The 26058-nt window shown below is 36.1% G+C and overlaps 1 protein-coding gene and 1 long non-coding RNA gene across 2 annotated transcripts; both read left to right on the forward strand.

Moving 5' to 3' along the window:
* The first annotated feature begins 10780 nt into the window (after positions 1-10780).
* On the forward strand, positions 10781-14902 carry LOC113349233 (mitochondrial import inner membrane translocase subunit TIM17-2-like). The gene is made up of 2 exons (XM_026593164.1): positions 10781-11543; positions 14501-14902. The coding sequence occupies exon 1, from the start codon at positions 10840-10842 to the stop codon at positions 11518-11520; it is 681 nt and encodes a 226-aa protein (XP_026448949.1). The 5' UTR covers positions 10781-10839; the 3' UTR covers positions 11521-11543; positions 14501-14902.
* Positions 14903-22180: 7278 nt separating this feature from the next.
* On the forward strand, positions 22181-25252 carry LOC113349234. The gene is made up of 3 exons (XR_003360015.1): positions 22181-23608; positions 24280-24334; positions 25022-25252. It is a non-coding gene; the product is annotated as an uncharacterized LOC113349234 (long non-coding RNA).
* Positions 25253-26058: the final 806 nt, after the last annotated feature.

A 26058-nucleotide genomic window follows, 5' to 3' on the forward strand; every position in this document is an offset into this window, starting at 1 on the left:
TAAGCTTACGGTTTGGAATTATAAGTTTTTCAAACCATAAACAACGCTTATGGTTTGGAATTATGAACCTACAGTGGGGAATTCAAATTTCAAATTTTTTTTCCACATAAGATAACCAACGTTTTGAAAAACAAACCGTATGCAAAGTCAGTTAAACCTACGGTTTGGAAGTATAAATTTTCCAAACCGTATTCAAATTCAGTTATATCTACGGTTTGGAAGTATGAATTTTCCAAACCGTAAACAATGCCTACAGTTTGGAAAATTCATACTTCCAAACCGTATATAGTTCTGAAAATGTTTTTTTCAAAAACCTAAGTCGATCGATTCTAGTTATTCATGCATTAAAACCAATGGAATTAGATGGGTTTTTTGATTTTTACCTTATTGAAGTTATTGTGGGTGGATTAAGTGGTGTTAATCGATGATGAATTATTTTGAGAATTGACGATTAATCGAAAAATAGGCGATGAAGGTAATGGGGAAGAAGAAAATGGAAGAATTAAAAGAGAAGAATGAGAACAAATTAGTTTTAGGTTTCAATATTTAATAGGTTAAGGATATTTTAGTATTTTTCTTATGAATTAGCCCCCCTATCTTCATTATAGGATATTTGAATCCATAGGAGCCCTCAAAACTCTTTCCTTGCAACCCCTATCAGTGTCGGCCCTGAGGAAAAGTCAACGAAGGTTGACTTTGGGGCAGCACACAAATAGGGGCAGCAAAATTAGTTTTTGTCAAGGGTGATTTTGTGCTATAAATAAAAATGAAGGTTTAAATCTTGATTACCAATAAAAAAACGGACATATTCCCAAGTGTTTTCGGGGCATATTATAAACAAAGAGTTACTTTAATGGTTTAGTGCTAAATATATAAAAAATCTCTTATAGGATATACATTCTTCACCATTGCTCTTTCAGCTCAGTTCAATCCGTTTTTCTACGTGAGAATGTACATAACTATACCTTATCTTTGTTATCACCTCAATTGTTCTTATGATTTTCGAATGTCCCTTATTTTCCTAGACAAATATTTGATCAACTATTTGATTCAGGTAGAAAATGTGCCAATTTGTTGTGTTTTGTTATTGAAGTTTGGAGAACATGCACTATGGAATATTAATCATAACATCAACAAGTCTAAGTAGCAGTCAAGTTGCAGTAAAATGCCTTATAAATCTGGTTAATATTTACAATTTCTTTAATTTTTCACTTGTCTAATTTTACTTCTTTCATATTTACAATTTGTTTCAATGCTAAAACATGTAATATTTCACTTGGATGCAGCATAAGCATTTACGAATTCCATGATCATGCTTGGGTTCTTCGCAGCATCTTAATATGATCATGTTAGTGTAATCGTCTTTTCATTTCCCCATTTGTTTTTTGCGTTTTGAATTGATTCAAAAATTTGAACTACTAATATGGTAAACAACTAGGTGTTAATGGTGAACTTGGGGTAATTATCTCTTTATTTTCGCTTGTTCTTTTTTGCTTTTAGGACAACTAGGATTATGCCTGAAACTTTTTAACAAGTTTTTGAAGTGTTGGAGTTTTACTGAGATCAAAGGAAGGTGTAAGGAAATTTGAAGAAGATGCTTGATGCTATTGTCTTAGATTTGTGGAAGGAATGGAATGGTCACCCATTTGGTGCTAGACACAAAACTACGAGGAATCTGTGGTTATCAAACATACCATTGTTCTTTGGATGTCTAAAACGAGGAGATTGTGTTACATATATATAGTATGGGAAGCCTAGTTCCTTGGATGTAATATCATTTTTGATTAATATCACCTCTTTTGTTAAAAAAACTGAAAAATATAATGAACTTGGTCATGCTTTAAGAGCCGTGAAAGGAATATACTTCGTCATATGAAAAAAAAGTCTCATGTTCTCTGAAACTCAAACCCTGGAAATCCATTTTTCTAGCATCCATCAATTAGTTTATATCTTTGTAATCATCATTAACAGTTACATCATTTATACAATTTACTATCTTCTCAATACTTCCTTTGATCAAAAGTATTTCACAAACAAGTTTTGTTTCACTAAGTACAATTATAGAAAAACATTCAACAAGCTCCAGATCAAAAGGAAACAGTTCATTAAATTCTATTCAAGAAGTTTCAACACAAGTACTCATCATTACATCCCAATTCTGCCTTCAAACTGTTACATCACTACAACTTCTGGACAATCTAGCATTTACCCTGACCAAAAAAACCTTAACCACTTTCCCCATATCCTAAATCACCATAAACATCATTTTCAACACCAAACATCTAAAACTGAAACAAACAGTATTACTTACCAAAGTAACACCCAAAACTCCACTATCTATACACATCAACATCATCATCAAAATAAAAAAGAAGTCGGCCGAAGTAAGGAGAAGGAAAATAAAGTACTTACCAACATCTGCAAAAAAATAAAGAAGAGTAGGAGCAAGATCAAGCATCGGAAAAGCTGTTTTGTTAAAAACTTGTTGACCGTTTTCAAGATTTACTCAAAATCTGAAAATCTAGCCTTTTCCGACACCTGTGAAAAGACTACCAAAAGCCTTCTTCATCAGTGCTCCATTCATCCTCTTCATATCTCTCACTGTCAGATGGTGTAGGTGAAGTACCACTTGAAGATGCAGAGTTTTCACTATCTGTATCCTCTTCAGTCTCATCCTCCCCAGTCTCAGCATCATACATCGCTGCATCCCCCCTTTCAGGATCACCCTCTTGCATGGTCCTTGCGAAGATCTTTGGATTGGCAAGTTCATACTCAAAGCGACTCCTCAATTTCCTCTCCTGGTACCTCTCCATCATCCTATTATCCTCTGAAGCATCTGAATCAAGATCACTGGTGTCAACCTCCTCCATAGCATACTCAAAACCTTCATCAGAAGCATCATAATCACTTTCTGTTGCGCTTCCATATCTTGGTGCTTTGGAATGTTTCTCAACCCATTCTTCATCTTTTCTCTCTCTTCTTGCGAGATACTTTGGCTTCCAAGCAACATACAAGTTCTCAGTTCTCTCTTCTTCTCTCTAACGAAGTCTCTCTTGCTCTTCTCTCTGACGAATCATCTCATGTGCACGATGATCAAGTTCGGCTTGGATGTCAGTTCTCAATCTCGGTAACTCTTCAGTGCTTAATAACAATGCAAGAGCTTTGTCTTGATCATAATCAGATGAAAATGATGATTCAACCGGAAGTCTACCAGTATCGGTATTTGGAGGATTTTGATCAGCCATTACCCAAATTTCTTTTTACTCTCTTAATCTTTTCCATTTCTGAACAAAATTCCAAAGAAATTTACCTTGGCTGTGATAATATTTCGGCTAAACCTGCCTTTAAAAACCCAATTATGCCCATTAAATCCCATTTATGGCGCTTGGTTGAGAGTCATGTCGCTTTGTTTACCACACCCATTCAAAACCATGCGTATTCTCTGCACCCACATCACCATAATTACCCTACCAATACCTATTTTCAACACCTAAAAATTACCGTAACCATTAGGAACTACCATTAAGGGGGGTATTGGTAGGTCACCAAATTTTGATGTAGTTTTTTGGGGTCTAATTAAAACTTTGTTTTTTATGCAGATTAGAAGAATGCAACATCAATTGAGAGGCACCATTTCGGTTTGGGGCATATCTGCCAGATGGGTTACTAGCTCAATCATTAAACCTATGCCTACTATTAAAATGCAACTTCCCAATCAAAATCATCAACCGCCACATAATTTTTCCCTCCATATCTATCCCACCACCCATTATGCAATTTCATTACCATTATTACATTTGGTAGTTTGCACCATCAAACCTATGTGAATCTAAAAAAAGACAAACCCATTAATGATCCACCAATCCCAAACTTCTCCATGCTTACGTACCAACCTCTTATATCCCAGGAAAGCTTACATTGGATCATTGGACTTGTCTTTACTTGGTTCTCTTATCGTCAAACTCACGTGAATACATATATCACCACTCTGATAAAATATGGGAACGAAAGTGACATCTTGTATGATAAACCTTGTCCCCAACACAGACATAGCAGTGTAACAACAACTACTTTATACCAAATTCCTCATGAAAGTTTTTCAAATTTTATTCAACAACATTCTCATTCCCTTTTTAAGGTTCAAAAACATAAACAAATAAAACCCTTCTGCCATTTCTCCATCCACATTGTCTGTGATCAATACCAGTATAACACCAAAAAGAGATTCTTTTCTATACAACTGCATATTATATTGGTTATTTTTAACTCTCATCTCAATCAGTAGCTATTCATATATATTCAGTTCTCTTACCTAATGGAAGTCCCAAATTTCCCATAAAACCATCAAAAGATAGATCAAGATATTCAAAACCTGTCTACTCAAATGGCTGAGAAATTAACTTTACCATCCACCTTTTCTGAACCAGTATTTGTTTTCATTGACAAAAAAGTTGTTATAGCCGAGTATGATAATAATTGGAAATTGTGTATGGTGGGATACTTATGCTGTGAAACCATGGTTCCTACTTCTTTCATCCGCTTTTATTTCTGTAATCAGTGGCCTCTAGATTAATCTCCTACTGTTACAACATTTAGTGGATTGCACAACAAAGTCCTTATTCGATTCTTAGATGAAGATGATTTCAATATAATTAACTCTCAGAGACCCTGGTTTATTTGTGGATATCTGATGGTGTTAAAAGTTGTTCCAACAGAGGGATGTCCAGCAAATCATCAGTTCCACTTCACTGACGAACTAATGTGGTTCATTCTGTGTAATATCCCTAAAGAATGCACCAAATTTGAAGATCTTCAGAAACTCACTTCCAACATGGGAGAACTCATTGAATCAATCTCTAGATCCTTATGGTAATCATCCTTTAAAAAAGAATATCAAGGTGTATGTCAGAATTCCAGTGCAGAAATCTTTACCAATAGGTATCCACCACTTCACCAGTGTAAGAACTCAACCATTCCTGATCGAATGGAGATACATCGAAGTTCCAAGATACTTTTGTACTTCCTGCGTGTGCTTGATCATAAAGATCAGAACTGTCCAGCTTGGAAATTAAAACAGAAAAGAATTAAAGAAGCTGCGTCTTCTAGCAGTAAATGTGTTCTTCCTGCTGTCTCAAGACTCATGATGCACCAGAAAATAAACAAACTGCATCCACCTCCACTGCAATTTTAGATATTGTTATGCAACAAAATGAGATTGTGCCAGATACTCAAGTAGAGGCTATTGCTTCTCCTGTATGAAATAAAGGAAAAGCTGAGGATAGTGATCAAAAGATGGATAATATCAACCAAAAGGGTTTATCTAACATGTTTTAAATGGGACCTTTCGTCAATCGATCCACAACATTGAAGATTTTTGGTGTTGGACCGATTCAACAAAACTTGACTCATCAGAAAAATGGTTTACCAATTATCTTCAAACAGTTTACCACCCAGAATTTCACCGTTGAGGCTTCTATCACTGGCTCTGAACCGACTATGAGTGGTCCGATTCGAACATCTAACTCCTCAAGAAGATTCAAAACTGCTGTTGTCCCCAGTACAACACCAATTATCACCAGAGGAACTCTTATTTCAGCTGAGCAAGATGCTCTATCTAACCTCAAAAGGAAAATCAATCCTAGAGCTGATTTGAGAAAACGAACTAGAGAAAACTCCAGCTTAGCTAGCCTAGTTGTTATTCCAGAAGAACGTGATAACTCTGAACCTGATTATGCCCAACTTTTTCCTCCTATCACCAAATTGGGGGAATTACCTGCTATCAACCTCTCCAACTGTTCTCTCAATACCCAACCTTTGATTGATTCTTATGGGAGCTACAATGTACCTACTGATTCTTCTCCAAACAACAATGGTGTCCGCAATAATTCTCATCTCGATGCTGCTACTTCTAGTCTCGATTCCACCCAAAATTCTTCTCAGAGTGGTGATGCCACCATTGCTTCTCTTGGTGGTGGATCTGACTCCACCACTCAGGTAAATTCAACTCCCTCACCCCCTTTAATTGACAATTCCAATAATGTTAGAAACCAATTCCCTGTCAATAATATCAATCTGATTGCTTGGAACATTAGAGATCTTGGAAAAAAATCTATTAATAAGGAGCTTAGCTTACTATGTAGGAACGTTAACCCTGACATCATCTTTCTCTCTGAGACAAAAATGAACAAAGATTTGGCAGCTAGGAAGCTAAAAAATATGGGATTTCCACTTTTAATGTTTCTAGTGTTGGTAGAAGTGGTGGTCTTATTCTGGCATGGAAAAAGGAAATTCATCTCAACATTATTTCATCCAGTATAAGGGGAATCTATGTTACATCCACTGACATCGTACATTATAAAACTTGTCATATACATTTTGTTTATGGTGAACCCAATAGTAATTTAAGGCTAACCCCTATGGGCTAGATAGAACTGCTAGATTGGCCAAAAAGTGTTGCAAATCATGAAAAAAGTGTGGGAAAAAAGTTAACACTACTTCTGGATACTTCTCTCTCCTAGCAACTGCCCGCAGTTCAACTAGCAGCGAGATTGAAACGCTGAATGGTTCAGCGCTCAAAAAGTGTTTTTAACGCTGAACGGTTCAGCGCTGGGAGATAAATTTTATGATCTAACGGTTGAGATTTAAAACGCTGAACCAAACAGCGCTCAGCGCTGAACCAAACAACGTTCTATAGTGGTTCCAGATGACGTGGATGACCAATCTAGCTGCTAGATATCTAGCCTATAGGACTTAGGAGGTTGCCCTAGCTGACGTGGATGACCAATCTAGCTGCTAGATATCTAGACCATAGGGTTTAGCCTAAGACAAGATTTCTGGGAGCAATAATGCCAATATTCTAATGATCCTTTAGATGAACCTGTTTTCTTCATAGGTGACTTTAATGCTCTCCTAGGAACATAGGATAAAAATGGTGGCTTAGAGGTTGATGATTCTGATTTTTCAAATCTTAGAAATTTTTGCTCAGTTTTTAACTTCCGTGATCTTGGTTTTTCGGGGCCTAGATTCACATGGTCCAATATGCAACAAGGCCCTGATCTAATCCTGGAAAGGTTAGATAGGTGCCTTATAAACCAATCTGCTGAGGACCTTTACCCTAAACTTTGTGTTAAGAATCTCCCCAGGGATTCTTCTGATCACAACCCCATGCATATAGGTTTCAATTATGAGGATGTTTGTATGCCTATACCTTTTCATTTTATGGCTATGTGGATTGAAGATCCTACTTGTAGAGATATTATAGCTAATTCTTGGCCTGTCAATATGGTGGGTTCCCCAGCCTATAAGCTTAAAGCTAAATTGTTAAGCACTAAAAAAGGTCTAAGAGATTGGAATAAATCTCCTTTTGATAATATTCAAACTAATATATCTACCATTAGAAAAGATCTAGCTGACTTACAAATCTCTAACCCCACTGATACCAGTACTACTTCTAGACTCAAAGCTAGAATTGAGTATCTTTATAATTTAGAAGAGTTATACTGGAAGGATAAATCTAGGGAGGTTTGGCTAATGGAAGGTGACAGAAACTCACCATATTTCCATAGAGTTACTCTCTTTAGGCGGAAAATAAATGCTATTAGCTGGATTAAGAATTCCCTAAATACTGTTCTAACTGATAGAGATAGTATTGGAACTTATTTTATAGACTACTTTAAAATTTGTACTCCTCCCATCCTCAGCAATTCCAAGATGAAATCCTTGCTGACATCCCTGTTAAGTTCTCTACTGAGGACAACTCTTTCTTAAATATGCCTCTTACTACAGAGGAAATCAAGAATGCTGTTTTTCAAATATGTGTGTGTGTGGTTGTGGTGGTGGGGGGTGGGGTGGGGTGGGGTGGGGTGGGGGGTGGAAGAAGGCTCCAGGACCTAACGGCTTTACAGGTCTCTTTTATCAAAAGCACTGGGATATTGTAGGAGATGCTGTCATTGATATGACTCAAACTTGTTTCAGAACAAGGCATATTGATAAGATTTTTAACCATACTAATATTGCCCTTATTCCTAAAGTTCCCCTTGCTGAACTTGTGTCCCAGTACATACCGATAGGGCTCTGTAATTTCATTTATAAAATTCTTTCAAAAACTCTTGCTAATAGGCTCAAACCTTTTATAAATAACACAATATCCCAAAATCAAAGTGTCTTTATACCAAAGAGGAGTATTTCAGATAATATTCTTCTAGCTAATGAGGCCATATATGATGTCAATCATAATGAAAAAATTTAAGGCATAGCTGCCATCAAGCTTGACATGTCTAAGGCTTATGATAAACTTGAATGGTTTTTTTTAGAAAAGGTGTTAACTAAAATGGGTCTTTCTGACCACTGGATTAAACTTATTAACCAGTGTGTTTCTACTGTCTCTTACTCTGTCCTTCTCAATGGTAGCCCAACAGGGTTTTTCCAACCGGAAAGAGGTTTGAGACAAGGGGACCCTCTTTCCTCTTATCTTTACATCATATGTTATGAAGCTCTATCTTATTACATTGATATCCTTCAAAAGAATGGAACTTTAGAAGGTATCAAAGTTTGTAAAGATGCTCCAGAAATGACACATCTGTTGTTTGCTGATGATTCTCTCTTGTTTTCTAAATCTATCACCCAAAATTTTAAAGTCATAAAAGACTATCTTCAAAAATATTGCTTGGCCTCTGGGCAAAAAATTAATTTTGAAAAATCTGGTATTTTATTTAGTAGAAAAATTCCTGAGCATATGAAAGCTCTTCTGGCAAACATTTTTGAGATCCAGAGCAGGGACCTAGGAGAAAAATATCTTGGCACTCCCACTTTGTTCCAAGACTCTAAAATTCAAACCCATATGGGTATTCTCCAAGTTGTGGATGCCAGAATTTCTATCTGGCTACATAAGCTCCTATCTCAGGCTGCTACAACTACCTTGATTAATCATATTGGCCTAGCTATTCCTCTTTTTCAAATGGGAGCTTTTCTTATCCCTAAACATCTTTGTAAACAAATGGATTCTCATCTTTGTAAATTTTGGTGGGGAGAAACTTTAGACCCAAAAGACAAGAAATTGCACCTGCTAGGCTGGGATATCTTATGCTCCCCCAAGGATGAAGGTGGCTTAGGCTTTAGAAAGGCTGAATTGAATGATCTGGCTATGCTGGCTAGGAATGCTTGGAGAATCCTGGAAAACCCAAACTGTTTGCTAGCCACTGTTCTTAAAGCTATATACTTTCCTATAACTGATTTCTTGAATGCCAAGTGCACTGGCAAGTGCTCTTGGACTTGTAAGTGTTTGCATGCTATAAAAGAACTCATTAAGCTTTTCATTTCCTGGATTGTAGGGGATGGTCAATTTATTGACCCTTGGTGTGATAAATGGATACCCACTCTGGGCTCCGCCACACCCAACCCTTTAGTCCCACCTGATCCTAGTATCAAAGTATCTTATTTCATTGATTCTCATACCAGAAGTTGGGATTTATCTAGACTCGATAATGCTTCTGTTCAGAAGATTGTCACTATTCCCTTAATCCAGCTTTGCACTCCTGATAGGAGGGCTTGGGATCTTTCAAAGAATGACAAGTTTTCTTCTAAATCTGCCTACATGGGGGCTCAGAGGTCTTAGCCCCCCCCCCCCCTCCCCCCCCTTGTAAAAATCTTTGGAAGCACATCTGAAAAATCAAAGTTCTTTATAGAATTCAAGTCTTTGTCTGGAGAGCCGCTAGAATGCTCTGCCTTCCAGAACTGTTTTACACTAGGATGCATATGCACAGTGTTGTTTTTCCTAGGTGTACTGATCCTCATGAAACTATTATGCATGCTTTAGTTCTCTGTCCTTTTGCTAGCAGGGTCAGGTTCATTTCTGATTTCAACATAAATACTCAATTTTTCCAAAATAAATCTTTCACTGAATGGTTTCTTTTTTGGTTAATTGATCCCTTGTCTAAATTTTTTTGATGAAGCCCAATGCCTTTTTATAGCTATTTTCTGGTCCATTTGGACTAGCAGTAACAATTTCATTTTCCAAAATCTGATTGAAAACCATATTACTGTCTTAGCTAGAGTTAGAGCAATGCTTCTCACTAGAAAATCTTGCATTACAGTTTCTTCTACTATTCCTGTCAGTATTTGTGATAAATGGATGCCCCCTCGTTTGAATGGATTAAATGTAATACTGATGGCGTTTATGATGACACTTTTGGAGCTAATGGTGCAGGGTATGTGATGAGAGATTTCGGATTTCTCTAGTAAAGCTTCATTTTGTGCCTCCCTGGTATTTGATGTTCAGTCTGCTGAAGAAGCTGAAGGCAGAGCTATTTGGGTAGTCTTGAAGAAAGCAGTGAAGTAGCAGTTAACTCATATTATTGTTGAAAGCGATGCGAAGTCCCTCATTGAACAATTTTCAGCTGGCATGTTCGATGGAAACTCGCGTACAGATGCTATTTTTAAGGATATTCAGTTTTTTTCTTCTAAATTAGTTGCTTGTATCTTTATTTTCCAACCGCGTGTTTGTAATTCGGTAGCTCGTGAGTTAGCTCAATGGGCAAAAACCAACAATGCCTCTATATACTGGTCTATTCCTCCTGTTTGGCTCCTACCAATAGTCGAAGCCTCGAGGGGATCATTAGCCTTTTTGAAGGCCGTTGTCTATAAAAAAAAAAGAAAAGAAGCCGTGAAAGGAAGCAACAATTTTACTGCCGCCTTCGGGGTAACAAAATCTCAGGGCCGGCCCTGGCCCCTATAATAGCTTTCTTATTTTGAACCACCACTTCATCCTCTTATTCTTATTATTCTTCTCTTCGAAAAACCCTAGACCCCCAACAAAAATCCTTCCTTTTTCTGCAAAAATTAATGGGAACTCCAGAAACATCACGAGAACCATGTCCAGATCGAATCTTAGATGATATCGGCGGTGCTTTTGGTATGGGAGCTGTTGGTGGTACCGCTTTCCATTTCTTAAAAGGAATCTATAACTCACCCAAAGGAGAAAGATTTGTTGGAGGCACACAAGCTGTTCGTATGAATGCACCAAGAGTTGGTGGCAGTTTTGCAGTATGGGGTGGTTTATTCTCTGCATTTGATTGTACAATGGTTTATGTACGGCAAAAAGAAGATCCATGGAATTCGATTATTGCTGGTGCAGCTACTGGTGGGTTTTTACAGATGAGACAAGGGCTTGGTCCTGCTTCAAGATCTGCTTTATTTGGTGGTGTGCTTCTTGCTATGATTGAAGGAGCTGGGATTATGTTAAATAGGGTTTTGAGCCCTCCTGCTAATATGCCAATGGAAGAGGGGATGCCACAGGGGGTTCCTCCTGGGTTTCCTATGGGGCAATTGCCTGGTCAGCAGCAGCCTCAGATGGGTTCTGCTATGTCTGTTGAGGATTCTAGTTCGGGTTCGTCTTCGTCGTGGCTTGGTGGATTGTTTGGTGGTGGGAAGAAGAAGGATGAGAAGAGTGGGGGGAGTAAGACTGAGATTTTGGAGAGTTTTGATACACCCAGTATTCCGATTCCGTCGTTTGATTATAAATGAAGAGTGAATTGTTGTGGCTCAAGGTAAGAGTTTGTTTTGAATTTTAAAGTTTGGGTTTTGAAATTACATATCAGTGAATAATGAAAATTGTGACAAACCTTGTACTTGGAGTTGCATCAAAGCTTAAAATTTTGTCCGACTTCCCAATTCCCATATATATATGCAGTCTAATAAAAATTGTGACAGACCTTGCACTTGGAGTTGCATCAAAGCTTGAAATTTTGTCTGACTTCCCAATCCCCATATATGCAGTCTTAATTTGTAGCCCTGTCTTTGAAACATGAAAGATATGATTTTTATTATGTGATTTTGTACTTTTTGATTGCAACAAAGGTCTACGCTTCTTACTTAAGTAGTGAATTTGAATCGAAATTGTTGTGGATACTTGTACTGTGGTTGCTTAATTTGAGTAGATGCTTGTACTGTTGATTTCTGGAAATTTGCACCCTGCTGAAGTACGAAGTCTTAGTTCCAATGAGTCTGTAGAAGTACATTTACGTCGTTAATTTTTTATGAACCTGAATGCTTTGTTGCAAAAGATGAAGAGATGGGCAGGATGCTTTTATATAATTGGTTTTAAAAAGAATTTCACACATTTTTTCTTATTACAGTAATAGATTGCACTACAAGATCGTCCTTGGAATAGCTAACTTTAGCAAGCTTATAAGACTTGTAGCTAGGGTTTGTTAGTGGTACAGTTTTATAGATAGTGTTATCTGTACCTTTGTTTCTGTATCAATTCTGGAAGAGACCATGTCTTCTTTTCTGCCTTAAACTCTTCGTTTTACTTGTTTATGACATTCCAACACTGATGAAACTGATTCCAAAGTCGAAGCGTCTTTTTAACTTGCTAAAAGTTAGCTATACTACTTGGACTATTTTATCAAAGCACGACATCTGTACTACAGTACTAGTTCATGGAGTTAACCATCTAAGTTGCACATTACTGAGTTAAGAAGATAAACATCTGAATTAGTTTTCAGCAATAAGACGTGTTGGAGTTCACATCGTGAAATGTGTGTGATAAAATTGTTGCTTTCACCATAGCAAATCTGGAACTTTGTCTACTGAGCAGTCAGAAGTAAGACAGAGATCTTGGAGACTTTTGATACACCCAGTGTTTTGATTCCCTTGTTTGAGTATTAATGAATTTTAAAGTTAGGGTTTTCCATCACATATCATTGGATCATGAAAATTGGGATAACCTTGTACTTGGATTACATCAAAGGTTGAAATTTTGCTGACTTCCCAATTCCATATATCTGATTATTCAGTCTTAATTGTAGCTAAATAGCCTGTCTTTGAAACATGAAAGATATGATTTTTATTATGGCAATTCTGTTACTTTTTGATTGCAACAGAGGTTGGTCTACTATTCTTACTTTGTATGATTATTAAATATTACCACTTTACATCAATTTCTGAATTTGGTTTATTGGGAAATGGTCCGATTTTGATTAAATTGTGGATACATTTGTATGGTGGTTGCTTAATTTGAGTTGATTGTGCCTTGTTCATCTCCTTTGATGCATTTGTGGCCTGCTCATTTGTCTCCTCAAATTACTTTGATCAGATCACCTTTTATCGCTGTTGATTATGTTGCTTGTTTTCTTGAAATAGTTTTACTGAGTTCGTTAAAGTACCTTATGCTGCTGATTTCTAGTGAATAGATATTTGCACCCTGCCGAAGTAAGAAATCTTAGTGTCAAAGTACATTTATGCCGAAAGTCAGAAATCTTAGTGAATAGATATTTGCACCCTGCTGAAGTAAGAAATCTTTGTCGAAGTACATTTATGTTGTTAATCTCTAGTGAACCTGAATGCTGGATAACGAAAGATGAAGAGACAAGTCGGATGTTTTTATATAATTGGTGTTAGAACACATGTTTTCTTACTGCAGTTATATAGGTTTTACAATAATTAGTTGATACTTTGTCTACTGCAAGGACTTCGTGGGAATAGCTGACTGTAGCAAGCTTATAAGGCTAGTAGCTGGTGGTTCTGTTAGTCGTACAGGTTTATAGATAGTGTTATTTGTGACTTTATTTCTGTACCAACCCGACCCATATGCTTTAAATCCTTCATTTCGCTTGTTTATAGCATTCTTAAAAATGATAAAACTGCTGCCAGAGTCGAAATGCTTAAGCCTGCTAAAAGTTAGTTGCCCTTGTTATATTATGTCATCAAGCATGACATCTGTACTAGATTATTAGTTCATTGACTTAACCTATCTTTGTTACACATTACCGAGGTAAGAAGAAAAATGTCTGAATTAGTTTCCAACACTAAGATGTGTTGGAGTTAGCATCATGATAGCCCGATTTTGTTACATACTTGCTCTTCTCTGCTGCTCTTGAAAGTTGCTTTCACCATAGAAACCTGGAACTTTGTCTACCCAACAGTGAGTAATTTTTGGTTTGGAGTTTAGGGGATGAGTACTAGCTGCTGAGATATTCTAATTCCTATATAAATGGGGGTGCAGTGACAAGCCACTGAGGCAAACAAAGCTTTGTGAAATTAGTATGCTTTTGACCCAACCAGAAACAATATGGATTCAAATATATTTTTCGGCTTAATGGGATACAAAAGATTGTTACATGGTTTACAAGACACAATGCTTGATGGAGATGGTATTTAAATAAATTTAGTGCGTTGATTGGAGTATATTGAGCCTTATCAGATATTATATATACTGGAAATCTTAGTTTAGGATTTTGTTGTGAAGCTGAGTTTTTGTCAGTTTACGGTTTGAATATCTGGAGATAGTTATATGAATATTAACTCCAAGTCAAGGCCACTGCCATTTCGTGACGACTCTCGTTTACTTAATACCTTAAAAAAGGTTCAGAATGAATTCACCGTCTTCACAGGACTTGTTATGTACTCTGTTTTTCACTGGATAATTTATGAATTGTTTCTTCTGTCTAGAATTTTATGTTATCTCAAAGAAATAATAACCTGGTAATTGTCAATTTTGCAGATTGGGGGCCATCATGAACCGGTGAATTTCTTTCCTCTTGGATGATAAATGGCTTTTGGTTTGATGGTAAAAATCGACGGGTAAGTTATTAGTAGTTAAGGGAAAAGAATTGTAAAGCTTGCTTATGCAAGGTTCTCAGGTATCTGCTGAATTAAATGGAGTGTTATATGCTTCATCTTAACTTAATAGTCAATTTTCCTTTTCTCCGTCTCTTTTTCTACTCCTAGTTACTGAGATGCAATTTTGGAATATCAGTTCTACTTATAAGCAATATATTTTGTACACTTTCACCTTTATATGTTATGGTGGTGTATAATAAATACATGAAAGAACAAAATGCTTCAGACATTTTTGAGTTTAAACATTTGTTTGAAAGAAAAAGAAACTGCTTTTGAATTTGTATTTCTGTTGGATAGTTCCTTGCACGGTTTTGATTGTCAATGGAGTGGATAAATATATCTGTTGAATTTGTTATCCTTTTGGAGATATACACAGTACTCATGTTCATTGAACAACTTAGAGAATACTAGTTTTCATCTTTTCCAAATCATTGAAAGAAGTGTATGAACTTGGAGTTGCATCAAAGCTTGAAATTTTGTTGACTTCCCAATTCCCATATATGTGATTATTCATTCTGAATTTGTAGCTAAGTATCCTGTCTTTGAAACCTGAAAGATATGATTTTTATTATGGCAATTCTGTTACTTTTTGATTGCAACAAAGGTTGGTTTATATTGTTCTTACTTTGTATGATTATTTTGTTTGACTTTACATCAATTTCTGTATTTGGTTTGCTGAGAAATGGTCTGATTTGAATTAAAGTAGTTGTGGGTACTTGTATGGTGGTTGCTTAATTTGAGTTGATCGCACCCTTGTTCGTCTCGTTTGATGCATTTATGGGGCCGTCTTCATTATAAACTTGCTCATTCATCTCAAATTACTTTGGTCAGATTACCTTTTATTGCTGTTGGTTATTTTGCTTGTTTTGTTCGAAATATTAGTTTTATTGAGTTCATCGAAGTACCTTATGCTGTTGATTTCTAATGAATAGATATCTGCACCCTGCCGAAGTAAGGAATGTTGTTCAATGAGTTTGTCGAAGTACATTTATGTCGTTAATCTTTAATGAACCTGAATGTTGTATTGAGAAAGATGAAGAGAGAGGTAGGATGCTTCTACATAATTGGTGTCACTGTAATTTGTCTACTACAAGGCCTTTGTCTGAATAGCCAACTTCAGCAAGCTTATAAGGCTAGTAGCTAGTGGTTCTGCTAGTGGCACAGTTTTGGCTATTGTTTGAACCATTGTTTCTGTATACACTCTAAAGAGACCGTTTCCTCTCTTCTTCCTTAAACCCTTTGTTTTACTTGTTTTAACATTCCAACACTAATGAAACTGCTTACAAAGTCGAAGCATCTGTTTTGTTGATAGTATTGTTTGACTATCTCATTGAAGCACGGTATCTAGGTTATCTAGGTTAGTAGGTTACGCATACTGAGATAAGAAGAAAAACGTCTGAATTAGTTTAGATGCATTGTAGTTCGCTTCACGATAGCCCAGTTTTATCACATTTTTCCTTCTTAGTTTGTTTTTAATGTTCTGCGATGCTAAAATACTTCAATACCTGTCTTCTGCTGTGTGTTTGTGCTCTCAAACTTTGCTTTCACTATAGAAACTTGGATTTTTGTCTACTGAACAGTGAGCAACCTTCGGTTTGGAGTTTAGGGCATGAGTAATTGCTGAGATTTCTTAATTCTGTTATATGGCTGCGTAGCGACTTGTATATGATGTTGTTGAGCCACTACCTTCATCAGAAAGAGGACGGGTTTAATTGAAATGCTTTTCTTAATGTGTTCGGGTGAATGTTGTGACCATCTCTTAGCAGAAGAGCCTACTCTCCTGTCAGCCAGATGTGCACCATTATTAATTTACATGGGCAGTTGTGTGTCTAGCCATTTGATTAAAGGCTAGCCATTTGATGCGTACATAGAGAGAATTGTACAAAGAGCTGATGAGCAGTCGAGGGGAAGTATAGAGCCTGCTTGAGATGAGTAGATCTTTGGTTGAGAAGGCAGGTTATTGTGGTGTGGGGTGCTGGAGCATGCATAATGAATTTTCTGACAAGAAGTTCCAAACTTTTGGGGTGTGGTTGCCTGATGCCGAAGGAATAATTTGCATCTTAATTGGTCTCGGCCAAATAAGATGATAGTGCAGTAGAATTGGTACAAGTCCAAAGGTTTTTCTATCCCACAGTTTGCTGAGTTAATAGCTCTACAATTGGCTCCATTTCTCGGAAAGCTTTACCCTGCCAGCCTAAGGATACTTCAACTACTGTTGGTACGAGCCACAGTAGCACACCAGGCTTTGTTAAGCTTTTACGTGTTTGATTAAACCAGAAATGATAAGAATACTTTTAATTATTCAGTTTGACAGGATGGTTTGAAGGTATAGTGTTGGTGGAGATTGGAGATGGTTCTACTAGATTGTCCTTATAGCTTGTTTGAATATACATTCAGAAATTATATTTCGACTTCTAGAAGTCAAAAAGCAGGAAGTTAGCTTGGATATAAAATACCAGAATGATTTTCAGAAACAAAAGATCAATTTTATACGAAGCAAAATATCTGCTTCTAATATTTTAATGCGTTGAGTGTATTGATATGGCTATCTATATTAGAAGTTATATACTTGGCCAAGGATAAAGTCGTCGATGATATTGGTGGATCGATTTAGTGTATTATATATTTAGAAATGATATTGGTGGATCGATAGTGTATTATATTGGAAATCTTAGAGCTTCTCCAATGGTCAATGTAGTTGTTTCATATGCGATACCTCGGTGAAGACATCCTTTTGATATTTATTTACTATATTAGGAAATAAACTCCTAAACATAATGCCTATTCTTATGCACAAGGTTAAAAAAATCTGTTTGGCATACCAGGTGGCATGGCTAATGAAGTGTGTCAGGAATTGAGCACTGAATCAATTCATGCTTTAAGGTGATATACTCAGATGATTGAGATTTAAGCTCCTTTTGTAAATCGTTTAGTTTGTTACAACTGTTTGGATTATACAGAGGAGGAGCATTTCTCTTACTGATTAACAAATCAATATCAACCTCAACATGACTATTATTCATCATAACTTGATTTAGTCTGTCAAGAGATTCTTGTTCAATCTGGAGATATAGATCAACATCAGAAGATAAGCTTTCAAGTTTCTTTTCAATTCCTGAAAAAACTTCAAGGAATTTTAAACCTAGTGGAGGTTTAGACAGAATTTCTTCTATGGATTTAATTAAATCAGTCATGGAAGCGACTTCTGGAATCCCTGGATCTGGTGGTACATTTATTGAGATAACACTCTTGTCCATATCAGATCGCTACAAACACAGACTTGTAAGGTCTTTAACGTGTTTGCCTGCTCTGATACCAATTGAAAATACGGGGGTCTAACAACCACACCAACAATTCGTTTGGCAATCTGAGAGGACTTACTCCAATATACTTTCTAGAGAATCAACTAGACAGCCGGACTCAATCTAGAGTAAAGTATATCAAATAACTTAATATCTCTAACTCTTAATTCAATCCACAATCAACAAATAGAAATCTGCAAGCCCGATTGAATATAAGAGGAGTACTTGAACAGTACCAAAGACCAGTGTTCAAGTGTCAATCAATGTAAATCAACAATCAAAGGTTGGATATTCTAATTGATTGATATTAACGCACAACCTGTGATATTTCAATTATATAACAAAATATAATGCGGAAAAGAAATAACACATACACTAGAATTTTGTTAGCGAGGAAACCGCAAATGCAGAAAAACCCCCGGACCTTGTCCAGATTGAACACCACACTGTATTAAGCCGCCACAGACTCTAGCCTACTACCAATTAACTTTGGACTAGACTTTAGTTGAACCTTAATCAATGTCACACTGATTCAAGGTACAGTTGCGCTCCTTACGTCTCTGATCCCAGCAGGATTCTATGCACTTGATTCTCTTAGCTGATCTCACCCACAACTAAGAGTTGCTACGTCGAAGACTTGATAGACAAATCTGTCTCACACAGAAAAGTCAATAGAATTGAATAAATCTGTCTCCCACAGAAATACCCAAGAGTTTTTGTTCCGTCTTTTGATAAATCAAGGTGAACAGGAACCAATAGATAAACCAGACTTATATTCCCGAAGAACAGCCTAGTATTATCAATCACTTCACAATAATCTTAATCGACTAGAGAAACAAGATATTGTGGAATCACAAACGATGAGATGAATGTGTTTGTGATTACTTTTCTATCTTGACTATCGGAAAAATTAATCTCAAGCCAATCTTACGATTGCACTCAATCACGATAGAAACACCAATATCAGATCACACAACTACAAAGAGAATAGTTGGGTCTGGCTTCACAATCCCAATGAAGTCTTCAAGTCGTTAACCTATAGGGTCTCGAGAAGAAACCTAAGGTTAAATGAGAATCGACTCTAGTTATGCAACTAGTAACACACATGAGGTGTGGGGATTAGTTTTCCCAGTTGTTAGAGTTCTCCTTTATAAAGTTTTCAAATCAGGGTTTGCAATCCAAGTTACCTTGGTAACAAAGCATTCAATATTCACCGTTAGATGAAAAACCTGACTCAACCAAGCTAATATCTTTCAACCGTTAGATCGAACTTATCTTGTTACACACAAATGAAATGTACCCTCATTTAGGTTTATGTAACCGTACCCAAACGTGTACACCATGTTGGTTCACAAATAGTTAATCGAGGTTAGCCATATGATAACTCTCATATCAACCTTATCCATCTTAACCATAACTAGTTCAAATGACTCAAATGAAACTAGTTAAAGAGTTGTTCAATTGCTATATTCTCATAGAATTATACAAGAACAAAATTGAAGCAAAATCAGTTTGATTCACTCGAATCAATACATGAACATTATAGCCACGGTTTCCAAAGATTACATTCCTTATTAATAAATGTTTAAGTTCATGTACACAACCGATTTTAGAAATTAACCACTTAAGTATGCATACAGGTATGCGTACTTAAGTAACCGGATTTGAGTTTGGTCTGGTTTTCAAACTCAGCAGAAATTCACGGACGTGAACTTCTGCCAGTATGCATACGGGTACAAATACTTACCTAGTCTCCTTCAACCATTTTGTATACACACAAGTATGCACACTTTTGGTTCCCGGTTTGGACTTATACACTAATGTGCGAACACACTATATTTATATCCAAAGATGGTTACAAGATCCTAAACTCTTTATTTCAATCATTGAAACATTCTTAGAGGACGACAATAGACGTTTACACACACTATTAGCATCAAAGCAATTTTCAAGATATTGAAATAATCATTATCGAAACATTTTAAGCCTACATCAAATGATTGTATCACACAAACCATGTAAGATGTTACTCGGAAATTTTCTCATGATATAAGATGAACTTGGTCGAAGCGAAAGCTTAACAACACATATTTCGAGAAATATGTAAGCGAGATATACTCAGCTCGAAATCTCAAATGTGTATAGAGAAAACTATATTGTAACACGACCTATGTCTCAATATAGGAGATATAGTAGAAATAGACTTTCCAAGTGATAGATGAGTTCAAGTCTCCATATACCCTTTGTCGAAGAAGTTCCACAAGCTTCCCTTAGTAGTTCTTCATCTTCAAATGATGAACACCGTGAAAACTAAGCTCAACTACACAATCTATGTCCTAGTCCGAGACATCTATAAATAGGCTAGAAATCAAGACTTATAGTTATGATAACTAACATTGACAAACATACTTGAGATAGCAACACATGCGAGTTCGACCGAGCAGTGCTCTAACAAGTCCCTTGCCGGTGCATTGGGCCATTCATACCAGAATTTTAACGCCTTCCAAATGGCAGTAAGGAAGGATGTGGAACCCGTTTTTGTAATTTTGAAGAAGAAGTTCGCTATCATTTTTGGGACATATCATGGGTTGAGTCCTCGTGAAATGCACAAGACTATGCTCACTTGCATAATTCTTCGTAACATGGTAATTCAAGAAACTCATCGCGATAAGGAGTGGGATAACTATAAAGATGAATATCTTAGGCCTAAGATTCAACCACATAGAAGCGTGGTTGCAAGAAATTATGCTCAAATGGCTAATTACATTCAGAACCAGAATTTGTGACAGTTTAAGACAAGACCTGAGAGTGAATCTTTGGGCAGAGCATGGAAGAGCGGGTATGCGTCATATTAGGCCTGGGATTAAGTTGATTAGTTTAAGTTAATGAGCGAAACTTATTTAAGTAGACTGCATCAACATTTTAAATCCCGAAGGAAGGGAGTCCTTTTTATGGCCACTTTTTTGTAAAATGAAACATCACATAAATTTGCAATTTGATAAAAAGATTTTGGTAGTGTGCACTTGATAATACCAAAATATCCCTCGCTTTTAGTTCAATTACTATAACTTCTTATGTATCCTATTTCTTTAGGGGTATAATTGGCAACCAAACTTTAATATATCATATCTAAAATTCCATGTCTTGGAACTTTACAAATTTTATCTAGTCGGAAAGGTTTTAAAAAAATCTACGCCACGTGTACGAATAACAATATCAAATTTAGAGTTTTTACGAAAAATTCGAAGGTGTTTGTCATTTTAGGCACAATATTAGAAAATTAAATGTATATATATCCATTACGCAAACCACCGTAAAGGATACATAATACTTTATGTAGCCATATTTTGGTTTATGCATCAACTAATTTTCTGTTGCAAATATATGCCATCTAATTAATTATTTTAACTACAAAACGATATGCTCACTCCGTTTCAAGAAAAATGATACTTTTACTTTAGGCACAATTCTCGAAAAATGATAATTATGCAAACCACCACAAAGGATGCATAACACATTATGCAACCATATTTTGGTTTATGCATCGACTAATTTTCTATTTCAGGAAGATATTTTCATTTCGTTTCAAGAAAAGTGATACTTTCACTTTTTCAATTTGGCCTATTTTTAGGCAAAAATAAAATTGTATAAGTATCTTTTTTTCTGAAACGAAAGTGGTATATGCTTAAAATTATAATTCTAAAAAAGAAAGAAAGATGCAAAACGAATTATGGAGCCACCACAAAGGATGCATAACAGTTTATACAGTCGTATTTTGGTCCATGCATCCACTAATTTGGTTATGCAACCACTAAAACGATGTATATGCCTCAAAAATGACATTCTGACAAAAAAAAAGAAAGATATATAACGCGCTATGCAATCAGGTGCGTGTTTCGTTTTTCTTCGGTCGGCCTGTAAGGACCCTCAAGCTCGTCAACGCTATTTGACTGGTCTAGCGATGGTCAAGATACGATTCATCCGCTAATGACTCGACTTATTAAATACGAACGTTAATTTATAGGAATTAATCTAACAACGATTTAGATATGAAACTAATATCGTTAGATAGATTTCGAAAAGTTGCGCGGAATGGACTACTCGAACGTATCATTCAGATACCAGACAAAGAAGATATACGAAGGGTAAAATTGTCATTCCACATCATAGCCTCCTGGTTGCCCTTATCTGTTTCTCGGGTGCCTTTAACAATTTGGTCGGCCTTATCTCCAAAACCATTCGAGAAGAATTCATTTTCTCTCTTTTCTTTCTCGTTCCTTCCTCTTTCTTCTTCTTTTTCCTGTTTTTCGTCTCTCGTTCTTTTGTGTGAAGATTTTTAGTTTGAGATCGGAAAAATTAAGTGAAGCGTTAGGAGTTGATTGTTGATGCTGGTGTTGTTATTGGTTTGGCGAGGAAAGGAGAAGAAATGATAGGCTCGAGAGAATTAGAGTTAGGGTTTCTGGAAGATGAAATTGATTGAAGAATTATGTGGATTTGAATATGAAGTGGATCAATTGATGATGGGTATTTTTTTTTTAAAACAAGTGAGAAGAATTAGCTGTTCATTTAGGAATTTAATGAAGATTTGAGAAGATTAGGGTTTTCCTGGAAATCGAATTAAGATTCGATTTAAGTGGTGAATTAAGATTAATTGGATAGATTCAGTAGATGCGTTTGTTCGCTTGAAGCTGTTAAGGAAGAAATTGAAGAGTTTGATTGATGTTTTGAGTTGAATTCGAGATTGAAGTTAATTAAGGTTTCTCAGAAGATTTAATAGAAGTTTGATTAGTGATAATTAAGATGGAATTAAAGATGGGTTTTATCTGAATTAGAGTTTGAGGTTGAAGAGTAGTTTGGAATTGGTAAGTAGGGTTTGGTTCTGTTTTATTGAAGGTTTAGGATTTGAATTGGAGTTTAATTGAGAACCAGTGATGGGTTGAAGCTTTTGGGTATGGTTCGAGTTGTGCTGATGAGTTCTGAGTAATCTTGAGATGTGTTGGTGAATCAAAATCAAAGTGAGAAGCAGGGTCTGATTGAGTTGCTTGAGGAAAGTTATCTTGAGGTAATTGTTTGATCTCAGCAAATCTAAGTTTAGTTATTCATTTCAGTTTTGAGTTTGTGAAGTTGTTAATGATATTAGAATTGAAATGATTTTACTGAGGATAGTGACAATAGTTATGTAAAAAGAAATCTAAAGGTATCAGTTGCAGATTCTGGTGGTGTTGAATGTATTCAGGGTAAGTTCATTCATTTGAACTCAGTTGAGATGAATTGTTGTGTCTGTAATGGTATGAACTGTTGATGGCTAAAGTTGATTAAGATTAAGTCAGTTGTGTGGGTGTGCAGTCGAGTTCGTTTAACTGACAATGGTGATTGTAATTATTGAAGTTTAAGTGTGTTAGAATTGAAATTGTTATGGTTTGGATGAATTAGTGATTACAGGATATGGGATTGGATAACTATGGGTGCCTGGAATGAAATTGAAGTTATGATGCAGATTGTATTGGGTTACAGAGAATTGTGATGAGTTACAGGGATTGTAGTGGTGTTGTTGAGATGATGCAGGTGGATGGAGAAAGAGAATCACAGTTGTAGTTAAATATCTTGAGTTGCAAGTAATCTGAATTAATAGTGATTATAGAGTTACAATTAGTGTTGCTGTGAAAAGCTTAAAGCTGCAGTTGCAGGTAAGCTGAATTGTGATTAAGAATGCACTTGTGAAGTTATTTGTATTCTATGAACTGTTGTATTGAATTGATATTGAAATGTTAAAATGGTAGATAAAGGTGTAAGAATTAGAGTTAGAGTGATCTGTAACATGGTTTGCTTAGTTAAGCTTGTCTGACTGAATTGATTCAGTCTGACTTAGATTGTGTTTTTGTCTGACTCAGTTTGTCTGAGTGAGTTAACTCAGTAATTAAGATTTGACCCCTATTTGACTCAGTGGACCAGTCTTGACTTGACTTTTTGACTTAGACGTTGACGGTTAGTTGACAGTTATTGATTGTTACTTGACCTAGTTGGGCCAGATCTTGTGTTAATGGGCTGAGTTTAGTGGACTTGGGCTTAGGCGTAGTTTTCCTATTTTGATGTACTGGACCTCTTGTGGACCTTTGATTTCTTCTACAAAGTTGTAGATAGTCATAAGACTACTTAGCTAATAAATTATAGAACCAAACTAATTCTATTAGTAAACGTTAGATATGTTAAAGATAGATAAATAAAGGGTATAGAACCATAAATGGGCTTAGAACCATTAGATAGACTTGTTTGATTCTTGTGTGAGCCTTTTTGGCTAGATTCTTAGAGTTCTTGTGTGATTAACAATTAATCTTTATTAACAACGATCGATACAAAGGACGAACCAGTGGATCGTGGATCTCGAGGTAGGCGTGGCTTGTCAACAAAAAGAGGTGGGAATCATTTAACTCTTTTGTGACCATTCTTATTTTCTTTTACAAAGATTTATGTTTACAAACTCATGCATTGTCTGGTTGTGCTTTCCATGCATTGTTTAATTTAAATTCCGATGGTTATGTTGGTTCTTTAATCTTTCTGATTGTTTGTTTTGTTTTCCGGAAGTTCTGTTATATCTTTTAGTCTTTCCATGGTTTGGAAAGGATCTGTATTGTTTATCCTGTCAGTATGAATTGTTGGGAAATGAGGATTTCCATACGTGGTATATAGGATGCGCTCCTTCTTTTATATTTCATGCATATCTTGGTGTGTAATTGTCACCAAGATTATCTAGGTGTGTAATTGTCACCAATATTACAGGTGTGTACAGTCTCACTCACAGACTATATAAGTGTGTAATTGTCACCAATATTACGGTGTGTAGATGTCACCACAGAAATAATTTTTTGGTGTGTAATTGTCATCAAACATTACGGTGTGTAAATGTCATCACAGAAAATAATTACTTGTAAGAGGGAGTTAGTTTCATATACATGTTGTTTAATTTAGTGTGTTGGTTGTCTTTTAATATTTGGGAAAACATGGATTGTTTTCCGAATCATGCCAATGATTACTTAAAAGTTAGATGTTATTTACATTGGCACCCCTTTTAGGGATGATGTGCTCACTCGTTCCTACTTCAGTTTTTCAGTTATCAGAAGAATCAGTGCGCATGAAGATTTCCGTTTTTGTAGCTTAACGTTTGGGCGAATTGATGATGTTTGTTTATCGTTTATATTTGTATTGTTTTGTTAATTTGTTAAACAACACATTGTTGTATTCTTATCACTTGAGAGATTTTCGTTTATGTAATATCAGAGTGTTGGGTTAAGTTTTGTAGAAGATTTCTAAATTGAATGATTAAGTTTATGATTTAGATCCTTAGTGCCACTTTGTTTAGTTAGTCTCTTGAATTAGTCAGCTGCTAGCTTTGAGGGCGCTACACGGCCCTCTTCACCATGACAGCGGTGTTCTAGTATTAAGTAGAATGCAATAACAACATATCAAAATTAAAATGCAATACTTCAATTTAAAACTTAAATTAATACATCAATCATCAAGAGGTTCTACTACATTGAACTCATCATCAAACTCATCCTTATTATCATCACCATCAGGTTGGTTGTTAGTAAATCCAGCTTGTTGTTCAATTTGTGCTTGAATCCTGTCAAATTCGATTTGCCACAAATGTTTTTTCCGGGGTTCATAATCGAAGTGTTAGCTTGAAGAATGTTACGCTTGTCATAGTCATTCACAAATTTTTCTTTATTAATGCGACTTTTCTTACTCTCTCTGTTTTGAAATTTCCTATCAACCGCTCTTTACTTCTCGACGGTCTTCTGATGTTCCATAAACTCCTCCATGTTAAATATTGGAACTTCCTCCTTACTGAGCTAATTTTCTAGCCAGACTTGCATTGTTCCTCCCTAGAAGTTGTCTCTTGCCATCATCATTATTGACAACTAAGTTGACATTTGGGTTTCTGGGGTATCTGGTGAAGAATTTGATGTACGTGCTGAAAATGGTGAAGAATTTGGTTTTGATGGAGAGGAATTGTATGGTGGCCTTTCTGGTACTTGTTGATTAGCTGCTAACAATTCTGGATTATATTTGTTCAACGCCTTCAAAATATGATAACGACTTTCGAGCCCGAAACTTTTGCCATTTTTTCGCTGCCGAT

The sequence above is a fragment of the Papaver somniferum genome, chromosome 2 (assembly GCF_003573695.1).
Source record: "Papaver somniferum cultivar HN1 chromosome 2, ASM357369v1, whole genome shotgun sequence".
In the NCBI taxonomy this organism is placed as follows: Eukaryota; Viridiplantae; Streptophyta; class Magnoliopsida; order Ranunculales; family Papaveraceae; genus Papaver; species Papaver somniferum.